The sequence below is a fragment of the Chiloscyllium punctatum genome, chromosome 18 (assembly GCF_047496795.1).
Source record: "Chiloscyllium punctatum isolate Juve2018m chromosome 18, sChiPun1.3, whole genome shotgun sequence".
Taxonomy (NCBI): Eukaryota; Metazoa; Chordata; class Chondrichthyes; order Orectolobiformes; family Hemiscylliidae; genus Chiloscyllium; species Chiloscyllium punctatum.
Genome location: NC_092756.1, coordinates 101,866,810 through 101,882,137, shown reverse-complemented (window position 1 = coordinate 101,882,137; position 15,328 = coordinate 101,866,810). Strand labels below are relative to the sequence as shown.

At 40.4% G+C, this 15,328-nt stretch overlaps 1 protein-coding gene across 1 annotated transcript in view; it reads right to left on the bottom strand.

The window, feature by feature from the left end:
* Positions 1–15,328, bottom strand: part of LOC140489132 (glycogen [starch] synthase, muscle-like) — a 92,584-nt gene that overhangs the window by 28,194 nt on the left and 49,062 nt on the right. Inside the window, exons 11-12 of the mRNA XM_072588367.1 lie at positions 13,791–13,904; positions 11,209–11,335 (exon numbers count right to left, since the gene is read on the bottom strand). Of these exons, the coding sequence (XP_072444468.1) occupies positions 11,209–11,335; positions 13,791–13,904 (241 nt within the window). The remainder of the gene's footprint in view (positions 1–11,208; positions 11,336–13,790; positions 13,905–15,328) is intronic.

Here is a 15,328-nt window from a genome sequence, read left to right as displayed (position 1 = left end):
AAACTTGGTTCAAACAAATAGCTGGAGTCATGTTGCCATGGAATAAAAACAAATTCAAACTGGGCCAGTTTAAATTATGCCCTAGATACCAAAATCCAATCAAATTTGAACTTTGGTTTGATATTATCAAAACACTATGAAATGATCCAATATTTTGGGGTATAAAACCAGGCATTTTGAACAATTAGTGGAAGAACTAGCAAGCATCAACAAGTATAGATAGCTAGCCGAATAGCTCTTTGAAAGGTACCTGTCCATAAGAAAAGTTGTACAGCAGAAGACAGAGGAAGAGACAACCCAGGAAATCTACAGAGGAAAATCAACAAAGCTGACTGGTTTTGAAATGTGATCTTTATTTTTTAAATCTTAAATTGTTTTTTTTTTAAATCAGACCAGTATTGTAGAGTTGGAGGTAAAAGATAGGTTTAAGAGAAAGGAGTTGTAAACAGTGGTTTTAATGTACTCTGTTGGACTTAAAGAATAAAATTGTTAATATTTACTTTAAATAGTGAAAATATGGGATAGTTCTTTGCCTCTCAAAATTTAACAGATTACTGCATGAGGTGAGCTACTCTATGTGTCAGGTTTAAATTAGCAGAGGGGTTTACCGCATGTCATAACACCAGTGTTCCTCAAATATAAAGTCCTCCCTCCTACACCAACTCTTTAGACATACGTTCATCTACTGTTGTGAGCCATAACTATATTGACTAGAACACAGCACACATTAACTGTCACTAGAGACAAAGTACTAGGAAAACTAATAGGGTTAAAAACTAATATGGCCTCTATACATGATAGTTTACAATTCTTGGATGCAATCTAAGTAGCTATAGTGATAGTTGATGGACCAACAATCTTCCAAGAATCTTTAGATTTTAGGGAAGTCCCAAAAGGTGGGAAAACTGCCAATTGTAACACCCTTATTCAAAAAAAAGAGTGAGACAAAAATAAAGGCAACTAAAGGTTGTTTAGCTGAACATCTGTCATTGGGAAAATGTTAAGTGTCTATTATACAGGATTGTAAATCAATTACAAATTATATTTAGAAATAGAATAAAATCATCAGAGTCCAGCATTGCTTCATGAAGGGGAAATCATATCTGAAAACTTTATTTTAGATCTTTGAGGATTTAACAAGCTAGGTAAAGAGAACTAATGAAAGTAATATATTTGGACTTTCAAAAGGCACAGATGCTGAGAAGAAATTTGCAGGTGACATAAAAATAGCTGGGAAACAAGTGGTGGGGATGGTATGAGGAGTCTGCAGAGGGCTACAGACAGTTTGAGTGATTGGACAAAATACTGGCAAATGAAATATAATGTGGAGAAATGTGAGATTATATATTTTAGCAGGAAAAATGTAGAAGTTGAATGTCACTTAAATGGAGAAAACTGCCGCACAGAGGGATCCAGGGTCCTCATGCAGCAAGCACAAAAAGTTAGTATGCAGGTTTAGCAGGTAGTTTGGAAGGCAAATGGAATGTTGGTCTTTATTCCAAAGGAATTGGAGTATAAAAATAGTGAGGTCTTGTTAAAGCTAAACAAGGTACTAGCCAGACCTTGCATGGAATACTATGATTTGGAGATGCTAAAGGTGACAAAGTTAAATAAACCTGTTGGACTGTAGCCTGACGTTGTGTGATTTTTAACTTTGGAATACCATGAACAGTTTTGGTCCCTGTAACTAAGGGGAGATACACTGGAATTGGAAGCAGGTCCAGATAAGGTTCACTGGGCTGATACTGGGCATAAGAGGGATTGTCTTAAAGAGAGAGGTTAGGCCCATACTCATTGGAGATTAGAACAATGAGAGGTAACCTTATTGAAATATATATGGTTCTTAGGGGGTCCTGACAGGGTGGATACGGAAAGCGTGTTTCACCTTGTAAAAGTGTCTAGGATCAGAGGGTATAAACTCAGAGTGAAGAATTGCCTATTTGAGACAGAGAAGAGGAGGAATATTTTTATCTCAAAAGGTTAGTGAATCTGTGGAATTCTTTATTGAAGACAGCTGTTGATCCTAGGTCATTAAGTATATTCAAGCAGAGACAGATTTTATTCAGTCTGGGGGAAAAAGTCAAAAAAGTGGAGTTGAGGGTCATCAGAACAGCCATAATCTTTCTGAATAGTAAAGCAGACTCGATGAGCTGAATTGCTTACACCTGTTCCTATGTTTTATGGTTTTATAGAGTAATTTCAAGATTACAACCTCTGAGGTCCTGCTTTTCAACTTCTGTTTAATCTGTAACAAAACAATTTAGGAATTTTCTGTGGTCTTCTTCCACCAGGTTTCCATCCATCTTTGAATAATCTAGAGAAGAGGCTGGAGATTACATGAAAGTTTATATTGATTATAAGAGTGATGTGGAGGTGCTGATGTTGGACTGGGCTGGACAAAGTTGAAAATCACACAACACCATGTTATAGTCCAACAGGGGGCATATATCCTTAAGCATTTGGGTTAAAATTAGTAAATTTGATAGTAGGCATTATGCACCAGTTTCCCAACTGAAAACTCTGACATCTCTTGTGCAACCAGATAACATTAAAGAAGAATTAAACCAAACCTACAACTGCTAAAAGTTAAATATTCTTTATCATCTGACTTTAAATATACACATTTTCAAATATGGGACTTTGTATAGCTCTCATCAGCTTTCAAACCATTACAATTCCACATTTGAACTATGGATCTTGCTCTTCTCTCTGCCATTATCTCTCTGCTCCAGGCTATTCAGAGATTGGGTTGCAGCATCTTTTAGAAGGTTCCCAAAGCAGGAATATATTTTCTTTAGCAGTTCAGTGCACTCTGTCCTGTGGATGCTCGAGTATGGTTGAGCTTTTTCAAAGTCCAAGGGGAACAACGAGATGGCAGACCAATTAAATACATACTTTAAACACAAATAAGAGTCATATACCATAGAAACAGACCTGTCGGTCCAACCAGTCCATGCTGAACATAATCCCAAACTAAACTAGTCCCACTTGCCTTATCCCTCCAAGCCTTTCCATTCATGTATCTATCCAAATATCTTTTAAAAGCTATCACAATATTACGTAATTGTACCTACATCCATTACTTTCTCAAGAAATTCATTCCACATGCGAACCACTCTGTGTAAAAAATTTGCCTTTTATCTCTTTTTAAAATCTCTTGCCTCTCAGTTAAAAAATGTGTCCCCTCGTCTTGAAATCCCCTGTCCTCAGGAAAAGACAACTACCATTATCGCCATCTATATCTATTATTTTATAAGCTTTTATCAGATAACCTCTCAACCTCCTCTGCTCCAGTGAACAAAGTCCCAGCCTTCCTTTATAACTCAAACCTTCCAAACCTGGCAACATCCTCAAATCTCTTCTGAACTCTCTCCAGCTTGATAATATCCTTCCTATAACAGGGTGACCAGAACTGGATACAGTATTCCAGAAGAAGCCTCACCAATGTCCTGTACAACCTCAACATGACTTCCCAACTCCTATGCTCAAAGGAGTGGAGCCACAGCAAATGGAGGAGATACGAAATGAATATTTTGCATCAGTATTTATTGTGGAAAAGGATATGGAAGATATAGATTGTAGGGAAATAGATGATGACACCTTGCAAAATATACAGATTACAGAGGAGGAAGTGCTGGATGTCTTGAAATGGGGAAAGGCGGATAAATCCCCAGGACCTGATCAGGTGTACCCGAGAACTCTGTGGGTAGCTAGAGAAGTGATTACTGGACCTCTTGCTGAAATATTTTTATTATCGATACTCACAGGTGAGGTGCCGGAAGACTGGAGGTTGGCAAACATGATACCACTGTTTAAAAAGGGCGGTAAAGACAAGCCAGGGAACTATAGACCATTGAGCCTGACCTCGGTGGTGGGCAAGTTGTTGGAGGGAATCCTAAGGGACAGGATGTACATGTATTTGGAAAGGCAAGGACTGATTCGGGATAGTTAACATGGCTTTGAGAGTGGGAAATCATGTCTCACAAACTTGATTGAGTTTTTTGAAGTAACAAAGAAGATTGATGAGGGCACAATAGTGGATGTGATCTATATGGACTTCAGTCAGACGTTTGACAAGGTTCCCCATGGGAGACTGATTAGCAAGGTTAGATCTCATGGAATAAAGGGAGAACTAGCCTTTTGGATACAGAACTGGCTCAAAGGTAGAAGACAGAGGGTGGTGGTGGAGGGTTGTTTTTCAGACTGGAGGCCTGTGACCAGTGGAGTGCCACAAGGATCGGTGCTGGGTCATCTACTTTTTGTCATTTACATAAATGATTTGGATGCGAGCATAAGAGGTACAGTTAGTAAGTTTGCAGATGACACCAAAATTGGAGGTGCAGTGGACAGCGAAGAGGGTTACCTCAGATTACAACTGGATCTGGACCAGATAGGCCAATGGGCTGAGAAGTGGCAGATGGAGTTTAATTCACATAAATGCGAGGTGTTCCTTTTTGGGAAAGCAAATCTTAGCAGGACTTATACACTTAATGGTAAGGTCCTAAGGAGTGCTACTGAACAAAGAGACCTTGGAGTGCAGGTTCATAGCTCCTTGAAAGTGGAGTCGCAGGTAGATAGGATAGTGAAGGCGGCGTTTGGTATGCTTTCCTTTATTGGTCAGAGTATTGAGTACAGGAGTTAGGAGGTCATATTGCAGCTGTACAGGATATTGATTAGGCCACTGTTGGAATATTGCGTGCAATTCTGATCTCCTTCCTAATGGAAAGATGTTGTGAAACTTGAAAGGGTTCAGAAAAGATTTACAAGGACGTTGCCAGGGTTGGAGGATTTGAGCTACAGGGAGAGGCTGATCAGGCTGGGGCTGTTTTCCCTGGAGGTCGGAGGCTGAGGGGTAACCTTATAGAGGTTTACAAAATTATGAGGGGCATGGATAGGGTAAATAGGCAAAGTCTTTTCCCTGGGGTCAGGGAGTCCAGAACTAGAGGGCATAGGTTTAGGGTGAGAGGAATGATATAAAGGGACCTAAGGGGCAACTTTTTCATGCAGAGGGTCGTACGTGTATGGAATGAGCTGCCAGAAGATGTGGTGGAGGCTGGTACAATTGCAACATTTAAGAGGCATTTGGATGGGTATACGAATAGGAACGGTTTGGAGGGATATGGGCTGGGCGCTGGCAAGTGGGACTAGATTGGGTTGGGATATCTGTTCGGCATGGACGGGTTGGACCAAAGGGTCTGTTTCCATGCTATATATCTCTATGACTCTATGACTGAGTAATGAAGGTAAGCGAGCCAAGTGCCTTTTTATTCACCCTGTCTATATATGACACAAATGTCAAAGAATTATGTACCTGCACCCCTCTGTTCTACAACACTAAAGGCCGAACCATTAATTGTATAAGCCCTACCCTTGTTTGTTGTACGAAAATGCAATATCTTGCATTTATCCAGATTGAACTCTAGCCATTTTTTAGGCCATTGACCCGTTTGATCAAGATCCCTTTGTAATCTGAGAAAATCTTTTTCATTGCCCTCCAAGCCACCAATTATAGTGTTATCCACAAACTTACTAACCATGCCTTGTATATTCTCATCCAAATCATTTATATAAATGAAAATCAAAAGAGGACCCAGAACCGATCCCTGTGGAACGTCGCTTAGAGATGATGGCCTAGTAGTACTATCGCTGGACTGTTAATCCAAAGATCCAGTTAACGTCCTGTGGACCTGCATCCAAATTCCACCATGGCAGTGGACATTCAATAAACATCAGAATTAAGAGTCTAATAATGACCATGAATCTGTTGTCAATTGTCGGAAAAACCCATCTGGTTCACTAATGCCCTTTAGGGAAGGAAACTGCAATCCTTACCTGGTCTGGCCTACATGTGACTCCAGACCCACAGCAATGTGGTGACTCATAACTGCTCTCTGGGCAATTAAGAACGGGCAATAAATGCTAACCCAGCAAGTCATGCCCTCATCCTGTAAATGAATATGAAAAAAAGGCCTCCAGTCTGAAATGCAACCTCCACTATCATTCTGTCTCCTGCCATTAAGCCAATTATATATCCAATTGGCAAGCTCATCCTGAATCCCATGTGAGGAGAAAGTGAGGACTGCAGATGCTGGAGATCAGAGCTGAAAGATGTGTTGCTGGAAAAGCGCAGCAGGTCAGGCAGCATCCAAGGAGCAGGAGAATCGACGTTTCGGGCATAAGCCCTTCTTTAGGAAGGATTCCTGAAGAAGGGCTTATGGCTGAAACGTCGATTCTCCTGCTCCTTGGATGCTGCCTGACCTGCTGCGCTTTTCCAGCAACACATTTTTCAGCTCTGAATCCCACGTGACCCAACTTTACTAATTAGTCTAACATGCAGAATTTTAGTAAAACTATAAAGTCGAAATAAATAACATCTACTGCTCTGCCATCGTTAATGTTTTTGGGAACTTCCTCAAAAAAGCTCAATCAAGTTTGTGAGATATGATTTTCCTTGCACAAAATGATACCGACTATCCTTAATCAATTTTTGCCTCTCTAAATGTCCATAAATCCTGTCTTTTATAATCACCTTCAACAATTTACCCACAACCAAAGTCAAACTCGCAGGCCTTTCGTTCCCTGTTTTTTATAACAAAGGTACAACATTAGCCACCCTTCAGTCATCAGGTACCTCACCTGTCATTATAGATGATGCAAATATTTTCACAAAGGGTCTCCTAATTTTCTCTCTTAATTCCAACAATGTTCTTGGATACATTAGATCAGGTCCCAGAGATTTATCCAGCTTTAAATTCTCTTAGACCCCTCAAACTTTTTCTTCTATAAAATGAACTGTTTTCATATTCATCAGACTCTATTTCTTTCTCCACAGTAAAACCTGACACAAAATATTCATTTAGTATGTCTCCCATCTTGATAATGATTTTTTTTAAGAGGCCCTACCCTCTCGCTCTTAATATATTTGTGGAATCTCTGAATTATCCTTAATCTTATCCACCAATGCTATCTCATATCCCTTCTTTGCCTTCCTGATTTCTCTTTCAAGAATGCTCCTACACTCTTTATACTGATTGAGAGATTCAATAGAACAAAGTTGTCTCTGTCTGAAATAAGATTCTCTTTCATTCTTGACTAGAACCTCAACATCTCAAAAATATGAGGGAACACAGGGCCTAATGGGAAGAAGAAATCAAAAGGAATTAATATTAGTCGAGGGAAAGGATTCAGGAAACAAATGAGATTTACCCATAAGAACAAAAAAACATAAGAAATAGGAGCAGGATTAGGCCATTTGCTCCCTCTACCTTTGAAGATATGCCCTCTTGTCCCAGTTTCACCCACCAGTGGAACCATCCTCTCTTCTTCTATCTTATCCAGTCTCTTCATAATTTTTTATGTTACTATAAGATTCCCCCCAGTTCTTCTAAATTACAATAAATATAACCCCAGTCTACTCTCCTCATAAGCCAACCCCTTCAACTCCAGAATCAACCTGTGAATCTCCTCTGCATCCCCTCTAGTGCCAGTACAGCTCTTCTCAAGTAAGGAGACAGAAACTGTACACAGTACTCCCAGTTGTGGCTATACAGCTGCATGAGATGATAAACTTCACCCCAAAGTATTTAAGGAAGTGGCCTAGTTATCTCTATATGGATTGGAGGGTAGCTAATGTAACTTCAATATTTAAGAAGGGAGGCAGAGAGAAAACAGTCAATTATAGACAAGTTAGCTTGATATCATAGTGAGAACAATATCAGAGTTCAATATAAAAGATAGAACAGCAGAGCACTTGAAGACGACGACAAGATTGGGTAGAGCCAGCTTGGATTTCAGAAGGTTTTCAATGAGGACCCATATAATAGATCAGAATGCAAAATTAAAGTGCATAGGATTCAGGGTAGTGTACTGACAAGGATATGGAACTGGTTGGAAGACAGAAAACAAATAGGAATAAACAGGTCTTATTCCGAGTGGCAAGCACTGACTAATGGGGTACTGCAGGGAGCAGTACTTCCACCACAGCTATTTACAATATACATAATTGATCTGGATGAAGGAACGAATTGTAACATCTCCACATTTGTAGATGACACAAAGGTTGGGTGGGAGAGGATGCTTTGAGGATGATGCAAAGAAAAGTATTTGAGATTTGGTCCAGTAAAGTAAATGGAGACAATAAATGGCAAATGTAGTATAATGTGGATGAATGTAAGGTCATCCACTTTGGTAGCAAAAACAGGAAGACAAGATTATTTGAACGGCCACAGATTAGAAATGAGAGAAGTGCAATGTGACCTAGTGCCCTTATATACTCATTTTTAATGACTGGATACAGGTGCAGCGGGTGGTGAAGAAAACAAATGGCATATTGGCCTTCATTGTGAGGGGATCTGAGTATAGGAGCAGAGATATCTTGCTGCAATTCTACTGGGCTTTGGCGAGACCACATCTGGAGTATTGTGTGCAGTTTTGCTCTCCTGATCGGAGGAAGGATATTCTAGCTATTGAATTAAGATTAGCTTTATTGGCACATGTACTCACAGGAGTACAGTGAAAAGTTTACAAGCTGTCACTTACAGCACCATCTAGATACAGGTACAGATTCTTAATGACAAATCAAAGTCATACAGTCATAGCGTTCTACAGCACAGAGACCGGCCCTTTGGCCCAAACTGGTCCATGCCGACCAAAATGTCCATCCACATGAACTCCATTTCCCTGCACTCGGCCCACATCCTTCTAATCCTTTCCTATCCATGTATTTGTCTAAATGCCTTTTAAATGTTGTTAATGTATCCACCTCAACGACTTCCCCTTACAGTTCATGCCAAATGGGTATCACCCTCTGTGTAAAAAAGTTGTCCCACAGGTTCCCTTTTACTCTTTCCCCTCTCTCCTTAAACTGATGTCCTGTAGTCCTCAATTCCCCAACCATGGGGAAAAAACTGTGTGAATTCACCCTATCCATGCCTCTCATGATCTTGTACATACCTCTATAAGGTCCCTCTTCAGTCTCCTGTGCTCGAAAGAAAAAGGTCCTAACTTGTCCCCCAATAACTCAGACCACTGAGTCCAGGCAATATCCTTGTAAATTTCTTCTGCATTCTTTCCAGTTTAATAACATCCTTCCCATAACAAGCTGACCAAGACTGAACACGAAACTCCAAATGCAGCCTCACCAACGTCCTGTGTTACCTGCAAATGTAACTTCCCAAATTCTATACTCAGTGTCCTGACTGATGAAGGTCAGTGTGCCAAAAGCCTTCTTCACTGTCCTGCTTACCTGTGACTCCACTTTCAGAGAACCGTGCACCTGAGCTCCAAGATCCCTTTGTTCTACTACACTCCTTAAAGTCCGACATTCACTATGAAACTCCTACCTTGATCTGACTTTCCAAAATGCAACACCTCACACTTATCTATATTAACCATTTGCCATTTCTCGGAATACTACCCCAGCTGATCAAGGTCCTGCTGCAATTTCTGACAACCTTCCTCACTGTCCATGATACCACCTATTTTAGTGCCATCAGCAAACTTACTAATCATGCCTTGTACATTCTCATCCAAATCATTACAAACAGTAATCGGCCCATCACCGAACCCTGAGGCACTACACTAGTCACAGGCCCCTAGGCTGACCAGCATCCCTCCACTATTACCCTCTGCTTCCCACCATCAAGCCAACTGTGTATCCAATTTGCCAGCTCCCCCTGGATTCCTTGCGATCTAACCTTCCAGAGCAGCCTACCATGTGGAACTTTATCAAAGCCCTTAGTGAAATCCATATAGACTACATCTACTGCCCTCCCCTCGTCAATCTTCCTGATCACTTCATCAAAGAATTCTAAAAAAATTTGAGGCATGATCTCCACTCACAAAACCATGCTGACTAATTGGATAACTGCTTGAAACTATTTTAAGTTTCTGCTTAGTGTGAACTTTGTGGCATTACAGCAGAATAAACTGAGTGAATCCCTCCCTACAAACAGGAAGGTGAATGGAAGGTGAATTGAGGAAGTGCAATGAAGATTTATCGTACTGAATTCTGGAAATGGCAGGACTGACATACGGAAAGAGGCTAGGTCAGTTCGAATAGTTTCAGGAAGTATGTTCTTGATGACTGGGAATTCCAATACTGAGGGTCACAGTCTAAGGATAACACTTTTAGGACAGAATTGAGGAGGAAATTCTTCATCCAGGGAGTGGTGGGTCTCTTTCTGCTCTATCACAGGATTCCGCCAAGGATACCACTCACTGGGTGAACATTGAGGACTTTCAAGAAAGATCTAGATATTCTTAGGGCTAAAGGACTAACACAGATATTGGGGGAGGGGGAACGGTACAAGGGACCATGTGGATAATTAAATATAATCATATTGATTGGCAGTACAGTCTCAAAGGGCTGAAAGGCCCTCATTTTCCATGTTTCTACAAACCACAGCTGCCTCCTCAATCCAATGGCTTACGATAACAGAACAGATGTCACCTCAACATGCTCTGAAAGAATTAACAGCTCATCATGAATGCTGGTGCTTCTTCTTTCAGAGTTGCCATGACTCTTTTATATGATAAAACAGCTTAAGATACTGCTTCTGCTACACATTTACAAACCCATAGCTAGCTCAATCTTAGCTCAATATATCAGACTATTCCTGCAAACTGGCCTTTTTGACTGGAGAAGGATTTCCAATTCATTAGTCTCAATTATTTCTCCTAAAATGTCCTGTCAGAAATTATGCCTTTGTCCTCTTTCCTCATGCAGTCAGCCTTTTCAGCAGCTTACAGCCCTTCGGATTGAGGATATCCTGAGATTCTCATTACGTGTAAACAGCTAAGTGTTGCACTAGATCCATTGGGGTCTTCAATGCAATTGTATTTTCCTACAGACACCAAGCCAACAGAACAGCTCAAGCTTTCTGTGGCACATTTAGTCAAAATCTATACTATTAGCGTTTCACTTCATGTTATTTAAATACATTTAAATGTGGAATCATGTGGTACAATTATAATTTCAGAAAGCCTTTTGAGGAGCAGTGAATCTTGGACAAGAATCTCTGGATTTTTGTGTCTAAGTACATGTTTGGTAATTGGAAGCTGTTGTTTGATTTTTACAGAAATAATGGTGTGCTGTAACATTTCTCGAAAATGTGCGAGCTCCTGATGAGAAGCAGTGTGTGCCAGCTATCAATATTTCCTCTTCTCGACTATAAATCCAGTTGAATGCAGTTCAAGCACTGCCCTCACCTGGTGTATAACCCCATGGCTCATAGTATGAAGGAAATACGCCCAGGTGACAACCACGTACAAACTCTTCATAGTCAAGTGGCAGCAGTGGGCTGGTGGAAGACAGAAATTCAGGATGGAAGATCACCTAAACAATGAGAACATGGTTATTTTTGCACCTTTGCCATTTGATAAAACATCTGTGAACAAGTATGAAATGGAGAGGAAATAGTGAGGGGCCACAGCACCATTGTGCAGATGCACACAATAGCTTCAGTTACGTTTGGTGAAATGCTGGGATATCTAGATTGCAACAATGTCAGAAGCAAAGTGACAACTTAATATAACAGCACAGAGCAGCATTCAGCCGGAAATTCAGGTGAAAGCACTGGAAAGTTGGAGAGATACTAATTGTCTTTCACTGTCTGTTTTCCAGCCTATCAATAATGGGAAATGTTTGCAAGTCCACATGCTGATTCTGATCCTTGCCAATTTCAAGACAAGTGCTGAATCATTGCCTGACGTGGTTATAGGAAATAAAAGAATTGCTCCAATTTTGACCAGCTGAAGCTTCAAGTTGAAGGAAAAATAAATATGCTTTTTCACCCTACAGTTTTAAACATATGAACATCAAGCCATAAAAAGAATCTTGTGTGAAGGAGTCTGAAGGAAATAATATTGAGTAGAGTAAGTGTCACAAAGCTGGTCCCTTTTTTCTAAAAGCTTTCCTTTTCTCAAGGAACTGTGTCCTTGACCTTTTTCAGAAGGATCGTAAACGGGCCGGGCTCCGATTGGCTAGTTTGGTACAGAGATGGAAAGGATTTTGAGGCCTTTTGTTTATATGTAAACAGATGAGACTTCAGGCCAAAGTGGTCATGCTTTAGAAGTGACATGTATAATAGAAGGGGAGTGGTCAGCTCTCTAGCTGAGCACTTCAGTTGAGAACCAATTGGGAGTTCAGCAGTGGAATGTGTGAACAGGCTCTCTCCCTTTCTGGATAAAAGCAAATTACTGCAGGTGCTGGAATCTGAGCTTTGACAAAGGGTCAGCTAGACTCGAAACTTCAGCTCTTTTCTCTCCTTACAGATGCTGCCAGACTTGCTGAGATTTTCCAGCATTTTCTCTTTTTTGGTCTCTCCCTTTCTGCCTTTTTAACTTCAAACTGTAAGCATATGTTCCTTTCTTTTACCGTGTTTTAAAGGGGTTTGCTTATTGGGACTGTTGTGTATATTCAGAACAGCATAATTAAGTCTGGTTTGGATAGACTGAGTTCTGTAGGGGTTCCTTACTCTGTTCTGTGTGTTATATTGTGTAACTGCGTGAATAAATTTTTGTCTGTTTTAAAACCTGGTAGTCAAGCTAGCTAACTTACTCTGGGTAATTTTCACTGTATGCTTACTGAAACAAATTGTAAATTTATCATCTGGGCTGCTTGCTTAAGAATGTTTTGAGTGGTCTGGCCCAGTCCATAAGTGACAAACTTAGGATGATGAATAAACATCTTCCCACCAACTTTAGGAAGGCAATAGCCTAGTGGTATTATTGTTAGACTATTAACCAAAAAACTCAGCTAATGTTCTGGGGGCCCGGGTTCAAATCCCATCATCCCATCAAATAGGTGACAGAATTTGAATTCAATAACAAATCTGGAATTAAGGTTGTAATGATGACCATAGGATGGACAATAAATGCTGGCCTAGCCATAGTTGCCCACATCCTGTGAGCAAACAAAAAAAATTAGGATATGTTACTAGGATGTAACCAGAACTACTAGCCTCCAATGCAGTGTTCGGAACAGCTTAATCCCCGTTTTACTCAGGTTAAGGGATAAACTGACACACTTATTTTCAGCAGCCAGCAAACTGTCATGGTAAACATGCTGGGGAGTTGTTACAGGGGCTGGAGCAAATGTAAATTCAGGTGTGGAGCAAGATGAAGGCTCATACAATGACTTAGTGCTTAGCACTGCTGCCTCATAGCGCCAGGGACCCAGGTTCAATTCTAACCTCAGCTGACCGTCAGTGTGGAGTTTGCACATTCTCCCTGTGTCTGTGCAGGTTTCCTCTGGGTGCTCTGATTTCCGCTGTAGTCCAAAGATGTGCGGGTCAGATGGATTAGCCATAGGTAGTTGCATGGGTCCAGGGATGTGCAGGTTAAATGGGTTAGCCATGGGAAATGCAGGGTTACAGGGATGAGGGTGGGTGCTCTTTGCAGAGGCGGTATAGATTTAATGGGCCGAATGGCCTGCTTCCACACTGTATTGAATCTATAATAAGTAACACAAAATCTTGCTGCATCTGACCTGAGATGCTGAGCAGAGAAAGGATTTGCATTTCAATTGCACTTTTTTTTAAAATTACCTGCTATAGTTCACAAATAATGAAGTATTTATAAAGTGTAGAAAGGGCAATAATGTAGGAAAGGTGTGGCAAATGTATTTAATTCATCTAAAAATGTATTTATCTCATGTAACTCTCTGGATATTGGTCGCCCAGAAGGAGAAGGGTTCTATTCCCCAGCATTAGCATCTTTTTCAGCAATGAACACAAAACTCACTCAAATATATCGGACTCGGTTCAAGAGCGGAGCACCTAGGTACTCACCTTTACTCGGTCATTGGGATGATTGAACAAGCCAATACGTCGAATTGTGCTCAAAATTGGATCCGTAGAGTCATCCAGCATGTTGTGTGTGCACACCGGAGGCAATGACTGGCGCTGAAGAACAGAAAGAAAAATATAAAATGAAAGAACTAATGAATTTTTCAGCAGAGATCAGTGCTTTTTCATTTTTGCCAAATCTGTCAAATGTAAAATACAAGATTAGAACCTGGGAGCAGCATTTCAGCTCCTTGAGCTAGTTTTGCTTTTGAATTAGATCCTGGTTAATCTGTAACTCAATTCCTTTGATCCATATCGTGGATGTAACAAAGGGGCAGAGTGACTGCATGTTGGCACTAAATTGATCACTTCATAGATTTCTAAAGATTAAGTTACGTCTAATGAATCTAAATGAATTTCTTATGGAGATAATGAACATGGTAAATAAGCAAGTGTCTGTGGATTTTAATTACAATGACTCCTAGAGATCATTTAACAAGGTTCCACATTACACACTGTTAGGGAAGATGAGGAATAATAAAATTCTTGGTAATACATCAGAGAGTGTTAGTTAATTTGTAGGAAATAGAATAGCCTGCCAGTTGGGCTATCCTATCTCATGTGCTGTTCATCAGAGGTTACTGGTCCTCTGCTTTTCATTACATTTATCAATAACTTAGATAAAGATGGGAGCATCTTCTTTAAGTTCCACAGAAGATACAATTGTGAGTCTTGGATCCTTGAATATAAGGAACTTAGATCACTTTTTTCTAAATGATGAAAAGCTGGGGCTGTGGAGGATAAGAATGGCTTAAGGGCCACATGAAGAAATGACAAACCAGTGCACCAATAGATAACATAAATGAGAAAGCTAACAGAACAGTATTAGTTTTTATCTTAAATGTGTGAGAGAGGTTATGTTACAGCTGGGCAGAGCTCAGCAATTTGAACACAGCTGTCAGCTCAGCTTCAAGTCAAGTCCCTATAGTGTTACCAGACCATAGAACTGCTTTATAAATAGAGATGACTGGTGATGACTTAATTGAGGGCCCCAACATCTCAAGGGAAGGGAGAAATTGAGAACAAGAATCCATCATGGTAATCCCAAACAGTGTGGAAATGGAATGCACACACCTGACCTTTAGGGAATGCAACACAGATTTATCGAAACGATACAGGTGTAAATGGTTTCATTATGATGACAGAGTCTATGGCATTTAAAGTTCCAATTATGCTGGCGATTGTTTCATATAAACATTCTTCGATGCCAGCAAGGTTTGGGCAGATTTGGAGCTCAGGTTGAGGTTCTGAATGTAGATTTGCTCACTGAAGTGGAAGGTTCGTTTTCAGACGTTTTGTCACCACACTAGGGAACATCACCATGATGCTCCAGATGAAGCACCGGTCGTATGGCCTGCTTTCTATTTGTGTGTTTAGGTTTCCTTGGGTTGGTGATGTCATTTCCTGTGGTGACGTCATGAATGATGCCCACAACAGACTTCATAAATACAATCGGGAAATGTTGCGCCAAAGAATGCAAC